The following is a 17,994-nucleotide window of genomic DNA, read 5'->3' as shown; positions in this document are numbered from 1 at the left end:
TGAACAATTTGAACCATTGCTTCCGTTTCGTGCCCCTCTGCTCTTACAACTGCCATCTGGTTTCTGTACAAATTGTAAATAGCCTTTCGCTGCTGTATTTTACCCCTGCCACTTTCAGAGTTTGAAAGAGAGTATTCCAGTCAACATTGTCAAAAGCTTTCTGGAAGTCTACAAATGCTGTAAACGTAGGTTTGCCTTCCCTTCATCTATATTCTAAGTAGTAGGGTCGGTACTGCCTCAGGTGTTCATACATTTCTATGGAATCCAAACTGATCTTCCGCGAGGTCCACTTCTACCAGTTTTTTCCATTCCTCTGTAAAGAATTCGTGTTAGTATTTTGGATCCGTGACATACTAAACTGACAGTTCGGTAGTTTCCAGATGTGCCAGCGCCTGCTGTCTTTGGAATTGGAATTATCATATTCTTCTAGTCTGATGGTATCTCGTCTGTCTCGTACATCTTGCTCAACAGATGGAAGAGTATGGTCATGGCTGGCTCTCCCAAGGCTACCAGTAGTTCTAATGGAATTTTGTGCAATCCTGGGACCTTCTTTCGACTTAGGTCTTTCAGTGCTCTGTCAAATTCTTCACGCAGTATCATACACTCCTGGAAATGGAAAAAAGAACACATTGACACCGGTGTGTCAGACCCACCATACTTGCTCCGGACACTGCGAGAGGGCTGTACAAGCAATGATCACACGCACGGCACAGCGGACACACCAGGAACCGCGGTGTTGGCCGTCGAATGGCGCTAGCTGCGCAGCATTTGTGCACCGCCGCCGTCAGTGTCAGCCAGTTTGCCGTGGCACACGGAGCTCCATCGCAGTCTTTAACACTGGTAGCATGCCGCGACAGCGTGGACGTGAACCGTATGTGGAGTTGACGGACTTTGAGCGAGGGCGTATAGTGGGCATGCGGGAGGCCGGGTGGACGTACCGCCGAATTGCTCAACACGTGGGGCGTGAGGTCTCCACAGTACATCGATGTTGTCGCCAGTGGTCGGCGGAAGGTGCACGTGCCCGTCGACCTGGGACCGGACTGCAGCGACGCACGGATGCACGCCAAGACCGTAGGATCCTACGCAGTGCCGTAGGGGACCGCACCGCCACTTCCCAGCAAATTAGGGACACTGTTGCTCCTGGGGTATCGGCGAGGACCATTCGCAACCGTCTCCATGAAGCTGGGCTACGGTCCCGCACACCGTTAGGCTGTCTTCCGCTCACGCCCCAACATCGTGCAGCCCGCCTCCAGTGGTGTCGCGACAGGCGTGAATGGAGGGACGAATGGAGACGTGTCGTCTTCAGCGATGAGAGTCACTTCTGCCTTGGTGCCAATGATGGTCGTATGCATGTTTGGCGCCGTGCAGGTGAGCGCCACAATCAGGACTGCATACGACCGAGGCACACAGGGCCAACACCCGGCATCATGGTGTGGGGAGCGATCTCCTACACTGGCCGTACACCACTGGTGATCGTCGAGGGGACACTGAATAGTGCACGGTACATCCAAACCGTCATCGAACCCATCGTTCTACCATTCCTAGACCGGCAAGGGAACTTGCTGTTCCAACAGGACAATGCACGTCCGCATGTATCCCGTGCCACCCAACGTGCTCTAGAAGGTGTAAGTCAACTACCCTGGCCAGCAAGATCTCCGGATCTGTCCCCCATTGAGCATGTTTGGGACTGGATGAAGCGTCGTCTCACGCGGTCTGCACGTCCACCACGAACGCTGGTCCAACTGAGGCGCCAGGTGGAAATGGCATGGCAAGCCGTTCCACAGGACTACATCCAGCATCTCTACGATCGTCTCCATGGGAGAATAGCAGCCTGCATTGCTGCGAAAGGTGGATATACACTGTACTAGTGCCGACATTGTGCATGCTCTGTTGCCTGTGTCTATGTGCCTGTGGTTCTGTCAGTGTGATCATGTGATGTATCTGACCCCAGGAATGTGTCAATAAAGTTCCCCCTTCCTGGGACAATGAATTCACGGTGTTCTTATTTCAATTTCCAGGAGTGTATTTCCTATTTAATCTTCATCTACGACCTCTTCCATTTACATAATATTGCTCTCAAGTACATCGCCCTTGTATAGACCCTCTATACACTCTTTCCACCTTTCTACTTTCCCTTCTTTGCTTAGGACTGGTTTACCAACTGAGCTCTTGATATTCATACAGGTAGTCCTCTTTTCTCCATAGATCTCTTTAATTTTCCTGTAGGCAATATCTATCTTACCCCTAGTGATATATGCCACTACATCCTTACATTTGTCCTCCAGCCATCCCTGTTTAGCCATTTTGCACTTCTGTCGATCTCATTTTCATTTTGAGATGTTTGTATTCATTTTCACCTGATTCATTTACTGTATTCCCTGCTGGTGAAGGCTCTTGTCCTGTAGGTGTAGGCATGTCTTCACTGCATGACTGACATTCTTGTCATCTTCAAAGCTTGTTCACCGTAGAGAATCTTTAAGCGGCTCAAAGATATAGAAGTCCGAGATTGCCAGGTGTGGGCTATAGGGTGGATGAGGCAATGATGCCCAACACAATTTGGCGACGTGTTCCCAGGTTCTCAGACTTTCGTGTGGGCGTGCATTATCGTGTTAGAGTACGATTTCTGCTGGATTCTTGTCCGATCGAGCACGTCAGAAATGGTTCTTGAGTTTATTCAGAGTCTTCACGTATGCCTCTGAATTGATGGTTGACCCTTTTGGCATCACATACACGAGAATGGCGCCATTGCAATCCCAGAAGACTGTCACCATGACCTTTTTTCAGAGGGTCTGTCTTGAATTTCTTCTTTTGTGGTGAATGAGGATGATTCCACTCCATAGACTGCCTTTTTGTTTCCGGCACTAAGTGCTGCACCCAGCTTTCGTCCTCGGTAAGGATCCGTGACACAAAGGCCTTTCTGTCGGTCTCAAAACGCTCCAACAGTTCAGATGAAGTGGGCCTTTCTTTGAATCTTGTGGTCCGCTGTGAGCATTCGTGGAACGCATCGAGAGCACCTCTTTGAACATCCTAGAGTCTCGATCATGCAGACTCACTTCCAATGCTTACCGACAGCTAATGAGCCAATTGTCGGGTTGTGATGCGCCAGTCGGCACGAATAAAGGCATCCGCAAGATTCAGCATGTCCGAGAAGTGGATGTGACAGGACGCCCAGAGCGTAGCTGATCATGGAGCTCAGTTTCTGCATTTCCTGAAGCTGTAACTTTCTTTACCCACCGGCCAACTGTACTATCAACTGCAGCATCGTCATATACTGCACACAAACGTTTATGGATGTTCACTATGGTTTCTTTGTATGTACCAGAGAATAAAATAACAGCTCGCTGCTTGTAACGTGAGTCGTATGTAGGCGCCATTCTGCCGTCATCCAGAACGGTTCGAAACTTCACCGGCACACAAGACAAACATCAGATGTGAAGCACCAGCAGGGACATTTGTCTACGTATATTAATGACCTTTTAAAAAAACATGTGGAACAATATTTATTGAACAACCCTCGTACGTAGATACGAAACCTGATTGGAAGCGGCCTGTGAGCTACGGTACCCGAAAACGTCTGAAAATCTAGAAATTTGGTATTATTTTTAGATCGCCTGTCGAAAGCGCTCGTTGCTTCATGAGAATAATTAACAAACGCCACCATAGAACATCTTTTCTTTCCTGATTCATGCACCCCTGCCTTATTCTGGTAGGCCCAGCGCTGCGAAGTGAATGTTTACCAGTTCTGGTAGATACTCGTCTTCTACCTATGACATAGATCCCTTTATCTTACATAGAATACAACATTTCGTGTAGATCCCTCCTCGCCCGGACCCCTGTCTGATATCTGTCTCGTCACTTTTAATGTAATCACTTGCTACGCTAACATCTTAAAGACGTAAGAAATTTTTCAGCTGGTGAACGTTAAATCTCCCACCTACCTTCTGACAGCCTCTCAAAACACTCTTTTACTATTCTTCTTCTTCAGTAGCTCTACAGCCCTTGGTGAGCCTTGGCTTCTTCAACAATCTTCCTCCACACTTCTCGGTTATTTGCTGCTCTTTTCCACCCCCGGACTCCCATATTGGTGATATCCATTATTACCTCATCGACCCATCTTCTTCTAGGTCTCCCTTTTCGCCTAACTGAATGAATCATACCTTTCATCATTTTCTTTGGAATTCTATCCTCTGCCATTCTCTCCAAGTGTCCTAGCCATCGTATTCGCTGTGATTTCACAAATTTTACTATGTCCCTGCCTTGTATTAACTCTTGTAATTCGGCATTGTAGCGTATTCTCCAGCCTTCTTCCTCTCTTATTGGCCCATAGATTTTGCGTAGTATTTTCCGCTCAGTGCTTCTTAGAGCATTTTTATCGTGTTCTGTCAATGTCCATACCTCTGAGCCGTATGTGATAACTGGGCGGACTAGGGAATTATACATTAGCAGTTTAGTTTTTCTTGTAACAAGGCTATTTTTGAAAATCTGCATATTTGCAAAGTAAGCTCTGTTTCCTGCCTTTATTCTTTCTCTTATAGCCTTTCCAATACTGTTATCATTTGTTATTAGGGCTCCCAAGTAATTAAAAGAGGACACTCCATTGAAGCATTTCCCATTGATGTTTAGGTTTTTAGGGGTTCTTCTGGCCTCAGATTGTGACATTACCATATATTTTGTTTTGTTTTCATTTACTATGAGGCCAATTTTTAAGGCTTCTGTTTCCATTGCCCGGTATGTTTCTAGGAGTGTATTGGTATTTCTTCCCACTATAGCAATGTCATCAGCGTATGCACATATCTGGCTAGTTTTCATAAATATGGTGCCTCTTTTGTTGATTTTATTTACTGCACTATGCAGGGCTATGTTGAATAGGACAGTGGAGAGACTATCCCCTTGCTTCACACCTTTATTAAAGTCAAAGCTATCACTTGTTCTGCTAAGGACCTTTACTTTTGCTCTTGTCTCTGTCATTGTCATTCTGATTAGTCTTATTAATTTAGCACATATTCCAACTTCTTTCAGTACTCTGTATAGTTCCTGCCGATTTATGCTGTCAAAGGCTTGTTTGAAATCGATGAATAAGAAATGCAGATCTATATCATATTCATAGAACTTTTCCATCATTTGCCTTATCACAAATATTTGATCAGTTGTTCCTCTGCCTGGTCGAAAGCCTCACTGATATTCCCCTAGTATGCCTTCTGCACACTTCTGTATCCTTTCGTTTAATATACTTGTGAAGATCTTATAAGCTGTACTTAGGAGTGTTACACCTCTATAGTTTTCACATGCTGTTCTGTCCCCTTTTTTATAAATGGGGACTATTATTCCAATTTTCCAATTATCTGGCATAGTTTCTGTTTCCCATATATCTGATATTAGTGTGTGCAGTTCCTTTATTACAGCCTCACCACCAGTTTTTATTAATTCAGCAATTATGCTGTCTTCCCCAGGGGCTCGATTGTTTTTTGACTTGTGCACAGCCTGGGAGACCTCTTGTAGTGTTGGCTTTCTTGCCTCATTGGTTTCATTGTCTACTTCCAGCTCCACTCTTCCCTCCTGTGCAGAGGTCTCTTCATCTTCTAGGCTGGTGCTTAGTGTATCTTTGAAATACTCTGCCCATCTTCCCACTATCTGTTCTTCCTCCCTTATCATTTTCCCATCTTTACTGGAGCAGGCCGTTGTTTTTGGTTGGAATCTATTCTTCATTTTGCCTATGGCATGATAGAACTTTCTTATTTCACTCTGTTCCTTTAGTTCTTCCAGTTCTTGAAATTTCTTCTTATTCCACTCTCTTTTCTTTCTCTTGCACAGTCTGTTAGCTCTTCTCCTTAATTCTCTATATTGTTCCACATTATTTCTGGTTTCTCTCTGTAACACTTTTGTTCTTGCCCTGTTCTTTTCCTCTATTGCTGACCTGCAATCTTCATCAAACCACTCCTGGATTCTTCTGTTCCTTCTTATGCCTATTATTTCCCCTGCAGCATCCTTAATGGCTTTTTCAAACCTGTTCCACCTTTCATCTACTCCTACTGTGGTCTCTTCATTGCTCAACTTTGTGCTTAGTGTTACTTGGTATTTTTTTACTTCATCAGGGCTGTTCAGTTTGTCTGTATTCCATTTCATTATCTTTCCCATTCTGTTGCCCTTTGTTAGTGACAGTTTCTCTCTCAAGACTGATTTTATCAAAAAGTGGTCTGAATCACAGTTTGGTCCTCTGCAGCTCCGTACATCCGTAACTGACGTAACTGACGTGGAGTGGCGTGCAATCACTAAAATATGGTCAATCTGATTGACTACTCCATTGGCTGCAGACTTCCAAGTACCCAGATGGATCCTTTTATGTGGAAAGCAGGTACTTTTAATAATCATATTATTCCTTGCTGCGAATTGGCATAGTAAGTCTCCATTCTCATTGTTTTCTTCATGTAGTGAATATTTTCCAGAAACTCCATACGGATGTTCATTCCTCCCTATTTTTGCATTAAAATCTCCTATTACTAGCATCAGATCATATTTAGGTACTGCACAGCATACTTTTTCCAAGTCTTCGTAGAACTGTTCTTTAATTATATCCTCTTTTTCCTCTGTTGGTGCATGTGCATTAACTATTGATATATTCCTAAATTTACCTTTTAGTCTGAGTCTGCACATCCTTTCATTTATAGGTTCAAATTCTAGAAGGCTTTTCCTAACTTCCCTAGTTATTATAAACCCTGTTCCAAGTTGACCTGTTCTTTCTTCTGGGCCACTATATACCAATGAGTACTCAGGTTTATCTATCTGCCCATTCCCCTGCCATCTTATTTCCTGTAGCCCTACGATATCATATTTGAATTTTAAAATTTCATTGGCTATTTCTTTCATTTTTCCAGGCTGAAGCATTGTCCTCACATTCCACGATGCTACTGTTAGATCCTTTATCCGTTTCCTTTGCCGGGGTCGTGATACATGCTTTCCATCCAGTTTCCGAGGCTTCTGTTGAATCATAGTAGCTAAGTTCATCTTTACCTGTAAATGCTTCACTTTTGAAAGCCACGACTACTAAGTCACCAGGCGAATGATTATTGATCCGCGTCGTTGGGTGGGTCATGTAGAAGAGGCTTCGTCCTTCGTCCTTCAATTTGGTAGAGATACACTACTATCCTATCAGTCTGGATTATTGGCGAAGACATTTCTGGCATCCGCTTAACATGTTTCTCTAACGAAAATTCTTCTGGTACTTCTTTAAATTCCCAGTCGCTTTCCCAGATATTGACCTCTGTTTTATTGGGGCCCTCATCCAAAACAAGCAACAGCAATATCTCCATTCCAACAGTTGCTACCACTACCGTCTCAAATGTTACCCATTGTAAAACCATGCTGTATATGATAACGTATCTCCTCCAACAGCAATTACCTCAATACCATTTCCATTTATCTCACCCAGGCGTTCACCTGCAACAACTGTCGTCCAGAAACTAACCTTGCAGGTATTCTGCTCCTCTTTGCCTCCAACCGACATACCTCTGACTTCCACAAACTTGAAAATCATTGCTTCAATTATTCAGTACCAATCACGCCTTGCTAGATGTTCTGACCAAGGCTGTGGTCTATTCAAGACAAGTTCTGAAAGTAGGTCTTTTCCCTGATATGTCCCCCAAATCTCATTCGGTCACCCTCCATTCCCTCCCTAACCTGCACAATTTGTTTGCCAAAGTATGACATTCCAAAGACGACCATTTCAACTTTCCCTGCCTCTCTTACCTTTCACACTACCATCCTTTGATTCAGCCATAATCACCTACTCAAGCTACGCCACAGGCAAACTGTACAATATTTAATGAAGGGCAACATGTAAAACTACTCATATTTGTTTCGAACAGACATGTGTTCATTGCATGCCTTTCTGCACACTAACCCTGACTATAACCAAACAAGCAGAATGTCTGAATGTATGAAGGAGTTTTGTGATATCCAGAACCCAGATTGTAGCCTACAGTATGACTCAAGAGACGTTAGTGCCTGCTATTCCACACAAGGAATTTGAATTATCCCAAGTAGTATCAATGTCCCCAAATTCTAGATGGGAGAAGTCGCTTTACAGTGTATCTTCTCTTCCTGCGACCCTCATTCACTCAACACCTTTTATTTTAACCTTCCTTTGCAGTAAACTTTTTGTTGAATGTTGATTTTATTTTGTCATACTTTTATTTATCTCTTCCTTCTTCTCTTACTAATACCTCTCCCTTTGCCTACTTTGTTCCCCTGCCCTTCGTTTCCATTGTTCGCTTTCTTTTTCTTCTTTAATAGCATTAGTCTTTTCTCATTTCACTTCGTCTTCCTCTTCTAAAATAAATTGGTGTCACACTCTGTCATCTCTGAGCTGAATCTCGTGCAGCACTATGTAGAATATTCGACCTTCTGCTCTTTCTGATGACTTGTCTTCATTATGTATGAATCACCCTTAGCTTGTTGTCTGAGTCTCCTGCTGCTCCCGTGTCACCCACAAGATTCCCTTTCCCTCCAAAAAGCTAGGAGTGTTGCCTTTTACCTGAAGAGTTTCTGTTGGTAGTAACAGACTCTGTATAACTTGTGGCTTAAAATCCTTCATAGTATAGCAGTTACCTCTGATTTCTTCTACATAGAGTTACCAATTTCAGTTTCTGATGGTAATATCAGACTTTTTGCAGTCTACCGAAAGTCATATATAGGTTTCTATTAAGCTACCCGAGTGAAACCGAAAATCTACTTGAATATATATGCTGTGACATTGTCATCAACGTGTTTAATTTTAACAGAATGCTTCAAATAGTGAGTCATATGACTTTTTTAATTACTTACCCTGCACCGAAACCTGGCCGGCCGGTGTGGCCGAGCGGTTCTAGGCGCTTCAGTGTGCAACATCGCGACCGCGACGGTCGCAGTTTCGAATCCTACCTCGGGCATGGATGTGTGTGATGTCCTTAGGTTAGTTAGGTTTAAGTGGTTCTAAGTTCTAGGGGACTTATGATCTCAGCAGTTAAGTCCCATAGTGCTCAGAGCCATTTTTTGAACCGAAACCTGAACTGTGTCTACGATGAATACCCTGGAAACACAGGCATAAATTAAATTTCCTGGCAGATCGAAACTGTGTGCAGAACCGAGACTCGAACTAGGGGCCTTCGCCTTTCGTGGGCAACTTCTCTACCAACTGAGCAACCCAAGGACGACGACACGAGACCAGTGCTCACAATTTTACGTCCTCTAGTACCTCGGCTCCACCTTGCCAACTTCTCATGCGAAACTTTAAGGGCTAATACTCCAGGAAGAAAGGTTTTGGGTAGTAGCCTATATGTAGTCCTCGCTCCAGTGATATCCTCTCGGAAGAAGTGAGTGGCGAAATTTTAATTTCGGTTTTGCACATTTTATTTCTAATTCGCCAAGATGAGGAGCAATGTTGCACTAAAAAGTATTATTACCGTACATTGTTCTGTTCAAAGTTTTAAATACATCAGAGCATTATCAAAATACCTTTGGTATATTTCAGAACGGAAGTAATGGCCCGCCCGGCTAGCCATGCCGTCTAATGCACTGCTTCCCGAACCTGAAGGCGTGCCGGTCCCCGGCACGAATCCGTCCGGCGGACTAGCGTAGAGGTCCGGTGTGCCGGCCAACCTGTGGATGATTTTTAAGGCGGTTTTCCATCTGCATCGGCAAATGGCGGCTGGTTCCCCTCATTCCGCCTCAGTTCCACTATGTCGGCGATTGCTGTGCAAACACTGTCTCCACGTACGCGTACACGATAATTACTCTACCACGCAAACCTTGGGCTTACACTCGTGTGGAATCGTTGCTGGCGGCGGGTTAGGTGGGAGGGTCCAATGGGGGCCGTGTGCGGTGGCGGTGGGGTGAGTGGACTGCTGTAGCCTGTTGTGGGTTTGTGTACCACTGAGGGCTGCGGCGGGGACACAGCCTCTCCGTCGTCTCTAGGTCCCCAGTTCAGTATATACATACGTACATACATACAAGGAAATAACGTGCACTCAGGTGTTCAAGTGTCTTGTGCATTATCTCTTAACTTCACTGGTAATAAAATAATCCTAGAAATTAAATATTTGTTATACAGTACAGCTAATCATAACAAAGAAGAATGATATAGAAAGGAAAGAATGGTCAAATATTTTGTGGAATGGTTTTTCTAAAAGCAACAAATGAAATACATTGGAGAAACATTGCCCGTGAATGAGGCAACAGCAAATAATGTGCTGATTGAGAATACACATTCTCTTTCCTGGTATTTGAAGGATTACCTACCGAAAAAGTTTTGAGACTGAAGAATTCTGGAAACTGTTTCACACCTTCAGCGATTGATGATATAAATATGTCAAGGCCAAAAAACAGAAGATTGCACAGTCCACACAATCCACCAGATAATTATCCTCTAGTAATTCCTAAAATGTTAATTTTTATAACAGACATAGAACTTCAAATTCTCAATCTGCACCTTATTTGCTGAAAACGTATTCCAACATCATCACATCAAATGTTCCTGTAACTGCTTTTAGTTCTTTTCCACCCATTCCCTTTTCATTGATTTTATTTTCAAACTCTGGGCAGCAAGCTGTTGCCGAAACGTTTTTCATTTAGTACTTCATCCAAGTTAAGCCATTTTAACAAGCAAATATCACGGTAATGAAATTTTGCGTGTAAATTATCTGTGGCTGTAAGATACGAACTTTTTGTCACTTCATTTCCTTTCGTAGTGTCTTCTCTTCTCGAAATGCGCTAAGTTCAGTAAAGCTTCACAGAAGATATTTTGACTGTTAAATATCACACCGATGCATCTTTTGATGCTCAATATGGCCAGGCCTTGAAGAGGTGAACTTTCTGACACTTCACTTCCTTAGATAGCAGGAACTGTGATCGAAACATTTAAATTTCCTCTGAAAGCACTAGTTACTTTCTTCTTAATCATCTTGATTTGTCAACCAGTTTTATAATGTTTTCGCAAAAGTACATCTCAAGCCGATCTATTTGATACTTTATTCAACAATTTCGTTTCGAAACAAAAATTCTAAAAAAATTCCCCATAAATTATTATTAAATATTATCTGAACTATCCCAATTAAATACATGGCATTAAATCCTTTTTTGCATAGTAAGACCCCATGCTGGTCAGTTTCATACTCCTGTTATAGTTTATCACTCTTCCATTGTCTATTAAAATTCGGTCAAAAATCCTTAGTGTAATCCCCTCAAAGCACAAATTAAATTTCTCTTAATTACCCTGACCATTTTCATGCAATTAGGTATTGTTTGCAAAATTAGATCTCATGCTCGTTATTCAGTTCAAAATCTATATTTGGTAATGAACATTCGGAGAAATTATTTCCTCAAATCAGTAATTAAGTTTTCTTAATTCTCCCTATCACTTTAAGGACGACAGACCCCCTTTTATGGAACTGTACATCACTCTTTTCAATTTGTACCCTGTTTGTCAATTCCCCACTTTTCGTTTGGCGATGAAATTTCTTAAAATACCCGCTGTGTAATGTATAGCGCGTCAGGTTTCTTTGTTTTACATACGACAAATAAAATAATTTTAATCAAAGCAAGATGTACACCTAATCTTGTGAATACCTGTTGGCAATATATCAGACTCTCACTCGCTCCTTAACTTAACTGCGAACTGAATTGCCAGCATACCTAGATTCTCAATCATTTCTTCATTGCCTTTACATCTCTTCACCTACTGTCTCTCAGATGGCCCTCTCCTCATCCATTCCTTCCCTTGTATCTCACGCTTTCGCTTGGTAAGTGCTAGAGATGTCTAGTGGTAGTGTAATGGTACTTTATAAGGTACAATTTTTTTTTCTTTTACAGGTGCGGTCTACTGAGAGAGTAGCAATGTGGCCTGTAGGCTTAATCGGAAATTATGGTCTCAGCACACCTGTGGTTGTAGATGGCAGGTTAGCAGGCTTCTATGATGGCTGGATATCTCAACGAAAATTTCCTGTAGATATGGCAGGGTTTGCAGTGAGTGTAGAATTCCTGTTGCAGGTGAGGCAATGGTAACATTTCAATAAGGAAAACATAAGTGCAGAGATATAATTAATTGTTTGTAAGAATTACTTCTGTTAACAAAGTGTTATTGAGTGTATTTTCAGAGCTAAACTACTGAGTAGTGATTACAGCCTAAGAACAAAAAAGAATGTATGCCCTGTTACTTATCTGCTCAGCACACACTTACTAATGTGTGTAGACACTAAGAAATGCTGGAGTATATTGAAAAAGTTCTATAATTGCTTATTTACAGAGACCAAACGCTTTTATGCCGTATGAGACTGGGTTTGAAGAAGATGGTTTTTTGAAGAGTCTGGCGCCGTTTGAGCCCAATGAAATAGAACTAAAAGCAAACAACTGCACCAAGGTAATAAATAAAGATTAACTATCAAGTCTAAGGGCATGCAACACTGAGATGACCGTTTGTGCCATATTAGTAATAAATAAATCTGTATCTAACATAACATAATTTAAGGAAAAAAATAGAATATAAATGTCGAAATAACGTAGCTATTAGGCATCTGCTCTGCAGCCACTTAAAGAGAGACGAAAGTATGCATGCCCTGCACATTTGCTACATTCAGATTTTTAATAACAGTAGCTCGAATGTTTATAAAAACACTGGACGCTAAATATATTCTTTCTTTATATAATTGTTCTTCACTTTAACGGAACAGTTATCTTTATTTATTTTTGTGTGAAGATAGATGGTTTCGGTACAAAGAAGAACGTTAGCAGCATTATTAGTAATGCCCTGGATACCGTAAACGCATATGCACTCTGCATCTTAACTGTGTGGTATACAACACTGACATGTTTAACAGTCTCATCGAAAAGAATTCTAGGAAGAGAAAGTTTGCATTGTGAAGCAGACTTCCTAAAGCAAAAGATCGCTTTACTGTCCTATCATCTTAAATATGCTCTGCTTTCAATATTATCATAACATTCCAACAAGTGTAATTTGGGTTTGCGGTACACCATTTACAATTCGACACTTGAAATTCCACTCAGTTGAAAAAATATATTCTCTTACAGCAGAGTCCATAAAAAAATCACTTTGATAGAAGGCAATGAGGGGCAAAAAATGAATGCAGTAAAATTTGCGAATAGCGACCTAACAACCTCTATATTTGTACTACAAACATTTAGAATAACCAAATTCATTGAGTGTTTGTCACGCTAAATGTTCCGGATGATCAAAAAATCAGTATAAATTCGAAAACTTAATAAACCACGGAATAATGTGGATAGAGAGGTAAAAATTGACACACATGCTTGGAATGACATGGGGTTTTATTAGAACCAAAAAAAAAAGTATTGCTAGACGCGTGAAAGATCTCTTGCACGCGTCGTTTGGTGATGATCGTGTGCTCAGCCACCACTTTCGTCATGCTTGGCCTCCCAGGTCCCCAGACCGCAGTCTGTGCGATTATTGGCTTTGGGGTTACCTGAAGTCGCAAGTGCATCGTGATAAACCGACATCGCTAGGGATGCTGAAAGGCAACATCCGACCCCAATGCCACACCATAACTCCGGACATGCTTTACAGTGTTGTTCACAACATTATTCTTCGACTACAGCTATTGTTGAGGAATGTTGGTGGACATATTGAGCATTTCCTGTAAAGAACATCATCTTCGCTTTGTCTTACTTTGTTATGTTAATTATTGCTATTCTGATCAGATGAAGCGCCATCTCTACGACATTTTTTGAACGTTTGTATTTTTTTGGTTCTAGTAAAACCCCATGTCATTCCAAGCATGTGTGTCAATTTGTACCTCTGTATCTACATTATTCCGTGATTTATTCAGTTTTAGAATTTATACTGACTTTTTCATCACCCGGTACTTGGCATACGGGAAAGTTCTGTATATGCCTGCATTGAGACTGCTGCTGTTGTCAGGATGATAGAGCATGGGGTGCACTGGATGTGGCCGATCGGCGCACAGCGCGCTGGTGATACAACAAGAATTTAGTACAGTGAAGTTTACACTCGTATATTCTTCCCTGTGGCGTGCCCAGGACAAAGACTGTGCAATGCATGGCCTCATAACCTGCTGCCGCTGTCTCAGCGATCTTCAGAGGCCTTTGCATGCCTCACTGGCGGACGGCGTGACTAATACAACAAGTCCAGAATGAGATTTTTACTCTGTAGCGGAGTCTGCTCTGATATGAAACTTTCTGGCTGATTAAAACTGTGTGCCGGGCCGAGACTCGAACTCAGGACCTTTGCCTTTCGCAGGCAAGTGCTCTACCAGCTCTACTAGCTCAGTTGGTAGAGCAGTTGCCCGCGAAAGGCAAAGGCCCCGAGTTCGAGTCTCGGCCTGCACACAGTTTTAATCTGCCAGGAAGTTTCAATACAACAAGTGTTTCTGCATAGGAAAGCGCCTACATGTCACCAGAGCACTCTCATAGACATCGAGATTGTCGTAGCGATCCCTTATCAGTTAGAGGGCCCGCACAAGAGACAAGCAAGGTGGGCTGCCTACATCCCTTCAAGAGCCCGCCAGTGGATCTAAAAAATCAGCAGACTTCCCGCATAAACACGGCACTACTTCGTGAAAAGCCATGTGACAAACATCCACCAAATGAAACTAATGTGACTACGTGTAGTACTCCGCCGAGCCAGACCGGCAGTGTGTACCTACAGCTAGGACAGCTCCGGCCAATCCCTACGCCAGCTCTAGCCTAGTAGACACTCGTTGTAGCCTTCAGTAGAAAGTTGTATCATGACGCCACTTTGTAATTGTATAGAGTAGTATTTTGGTTATTATTTCTTTTTATTGTCTTGTACTTTTATCTGGCTTTTGTCACCACAAGAATTGTTGCTCTTCTTGTTGTTCTTGTGTTTGGAAATTAGTATAAGCCAAGAAGGCGTTTTAGTTAAATACAGTGTGTTCAAATTTGATCGTTAGTTCTTTCCTGCCCACCGTAGGGCACTACAGAGAGATAGTGTTCACAGAAACTCTCGGCAGATCTGCACAGTGTGAGATGAACTACGGTATAGCCTTTCCACCAAGGAATGCTGGGGATGCCGGTGACTGCCGACTACGAGTAGTTAGGGGCAGCAGCGGTTAGTGTGCCTCCCGAACACTACGACAGGTGGAGTGTGCGCCGAGCACTACCATTTTGGTTCAGTAAGCGAGAGATAGGGTTTACAAGTCTTCACGTCTGTGGCTGCGAGGCCGACACCTCACAATGATCAAGATCAGCAGACAGACAGCTGGCAGTCCTAAAGGCAGAAGTCGTCTCGGTGAACAGCTGCAGCATACCACAGGCTCAGCCTCAAAGGTGGTGTACAGAAACGTAAACAGGTTCAGGCTCTGAAGCCTGGGTGTTTATCACTGCTCATCTGTGACAGTGATGTTTTTAGTGGCCGGTGGTGACCGAATGTGGCCCGATTTTCGGGGCTCGTCAGTAGTCTTCATTATCTCTCTATTTTGCGAGAATGGCTTTCATGGCTTCATCTTGCTGCCTTTTCGTCAGTGTTCTTGAGAAAATTTTACTTTCTCTTGCGAAATCAAGCTGTGCTGTTAGAATGAAGGTCTTTCTTCTCTTCTTTGAGGTCATGATGCTCATTTTATGATTCCAGGCTCTCACTCACGGGGCAATGTCTTCTCGGTTTGTTCTGCTTTTCGCTGTATTCCCTTTCTACCTGTTTGTTGTTTTGATTGCGCAATGGGCCACTGAGCTGGCTCGCGTTGGCTTGGTACTGGCTGCAGAGGACTTCCAGAAGAATTTACATTTGCCTGTAATACATTTCTGCTGTGTGGCAACACTCTGCATCAGATTTGGTATATCCCTATGACTGCCACTTCTTGCTGTGCCCCGCCATGTGCTTCAGCAACGAATATTTCTTTATCACAGAAAGGTTTCAGATTTCTTTTTAGAACCGCACCAAGAGCAAATTATTAATATTCAATGGAAAGGAATCTTTCAACAGATTTCTTCCCATTGATATGCAGCAGTATAGTCAGAAACTTTTGCACGTAATATGTTTTGTTTCATTTGGCTGCAGAAAAACAAAGTTGCAGTATTAATATCTTTAATCATTTCTTCGGTGTTAATTTCACACATAAAGTCTAAAATATATACTGTATAATCTGTGATATTTCTTTACGGATTGAAGTACTAGAGCAGTTTAAGGATCATCTCACCCACTGTTAAAATTTCCTCGAAGACGTAGCTAATCTAATAAACCGCCACAGTTAGCTGGCAGCTATTTTTCATTGATAGACCTTTTGCTATTATGCTACCTCATTACTTGAATTAAACGTTAATCACCCTACTACTAGGTTTAATAGACGTCTATTCTTCATAACTATTATGTAGCATTGATACCTATTTCTAAGTGAAACTCGTAGGACTTTGTATGGTGGCTACCGAGGAGCGTTGCCTTTGCTACCGCTGGCTGCTAAGCATTTCGTGTTGGCACACGGGATATAGCAACTAGTGCTCAAAATACGGAAAAACGGAAGAGACGTACTAGACGAAATCTGCATCGTGCAACAGTAATACCTGGCGTTGTCAGGACTGTGTCACCACCCCGGGATAAGAGCGCATTTAAGCCATACGATCAATAGCTGGGTAACAGAGCAACAAATGCCCCTGGAGCCATATAAATAGCTGTGAATTTTGAGGCAGATGTATTCAGAGTCCAGGAGCACCACCACGATGCCAGGGTTATGCTAGATGAGGTGACAAGGCGCCGCCAGCTGCAGCAGTGGGTTCGAGACTGGGTTGGGCCAGCTTCCTCTACCATTGAGTCTCCATGTGGGACTTAGTACCACAGCTCCAGACACCTGCCAGATGTCAGTGGATGATAGTCCCCCCTCATCTCTGTGCTGGACCCGAGTTGGCCCTTAGTTGCCAGAGTCTCGCCGAGCAAGAGCAGACCACAGTCACAGCAAGAAGAAGAAACATGCCGCTGATGTCATGGCCTTAGCCCACTGGCAGAACTCTGGCAATTGTTCAGCCTGAAGTCAACAACATAGGGTAATGATGCGTGTACCTCTTTGCTGAGGCAGAAGCCACCCACCAGCCACCTTTCGGTGATGGCCGACCTGCCATTACTGATACAGGAGTGACTGCCCCACATTGTACACAAGACGTATCATTGAAGTCTAATAAAATATTGCTCTAGCCACCATAACACGATGGTGGCTAGAGAGCTGATGTCACCACCAACATATTGCAGAGCTTGAACCAGCCCCCACAGTGTGACTTCCGAACCACAACTTACAACCGCCATCCTTGAATTTAGAATATGCCTCACTGCGGGTGTGCTTTTCAATCTATACATGCTAAGCTGAGTGCAGTATTTCTCTTTTGACGTTGTTTGACTGCAATGTCACGTCAAGTTAGTGAGATTTGTAGGGGGTTGAGCTGCATTTGTAAGTTCAGTATGTGACAGGTGAACGCAGTTAGTATTTTTGTGAGAAGACATGAATTTCAGTGATAGCCTTCAACTGGTTGATTTGGGCAAAATGGGTGTCACGAGCAAGGGGTGTGGCTCAATATCTAGCAGAATACATAATTTAAAACTTGCAGCGCATGTACTGCGGAAATGCGAAGCTCTATTGATGTCCAGTTTTCCCAGTATGGAATGGTAATGAGGGGCTCGTATTTTTAGCAAATCAATTTGTGAGTTAAAGAGCATTTCGCTCTCATTTAAGTACATGGCCGAATGAAACAGCCTTCCAGGAATTGTCAAACGAATCCTGTCGTCCAGGACCGAGTGCCTCAAAGAGCACAGATTCGCCACGAGATGGGGAAACTCACAGGCGTCTATTGTGCTGAATGAGGCCAGGCTTACCAGGCCTAAGCGCTGTAGTGTGCGAGTGAAACAGACGAGAACCTACGTCATAGGGAAACCCCACTTAGGAGGTGTTTGTTCCCGGGAAGGGTTATCAATGTTAAATATGGAGGACCTAAGATCCACCTTAAAGGGAAACATTTATGACAACTATTTAA

At 43.0% G+C, this 17,994-nt stretch overlaps 1 protein-coding gene across 1 annotated transcript in view; it reads left to right on the top strand.

Moving 5' to 3' along the window:
- Positions 1–17,994, top strand: part of LOC124775335 (galactosylgalactosylxylosylprotein 3-beta-glucuronosyltransferase P-like) — a 193,725-nt gene that overhangs the window by 163,267 nt on the left and 12,464 nt on the right. The window contains exons 4-5 of the mRNA XM_047250167.1: positions 11,842–12,018; positions 12,275–12,388. Of these exons, the coding sequence (XP_047106123.1) occupies positions 11,842–12,018; positions 12,275–12,388 (291 nt within the window). The remainder of the gene's footprint in view (positions 1–11,841; positions 12,019–12,274; positions 12,389–17,994) is intronic.

This window comes from Schistocerca piceifrons, chromosome 2, assembly GCF_021461385.2.
Source record: "Schistocerca piceifrons isolate TAMUIC-IGC-003096 chromosome 2, iqSchPice1.1, whole genome shotgun sequence".
In the NCBI taxonomy this organism is placed as follows: domain Eukaryota; kingdom Metazoa; phylum Arthropoda; class Insecta; order Orthoptera; family Acrididae; genus Schistocerca; species Schistocerca piceifrons.
Note: the sequence above shows the minus strand (reverse complement) of the source record. Positions and strands in the feature narration are given on the sequence as shown.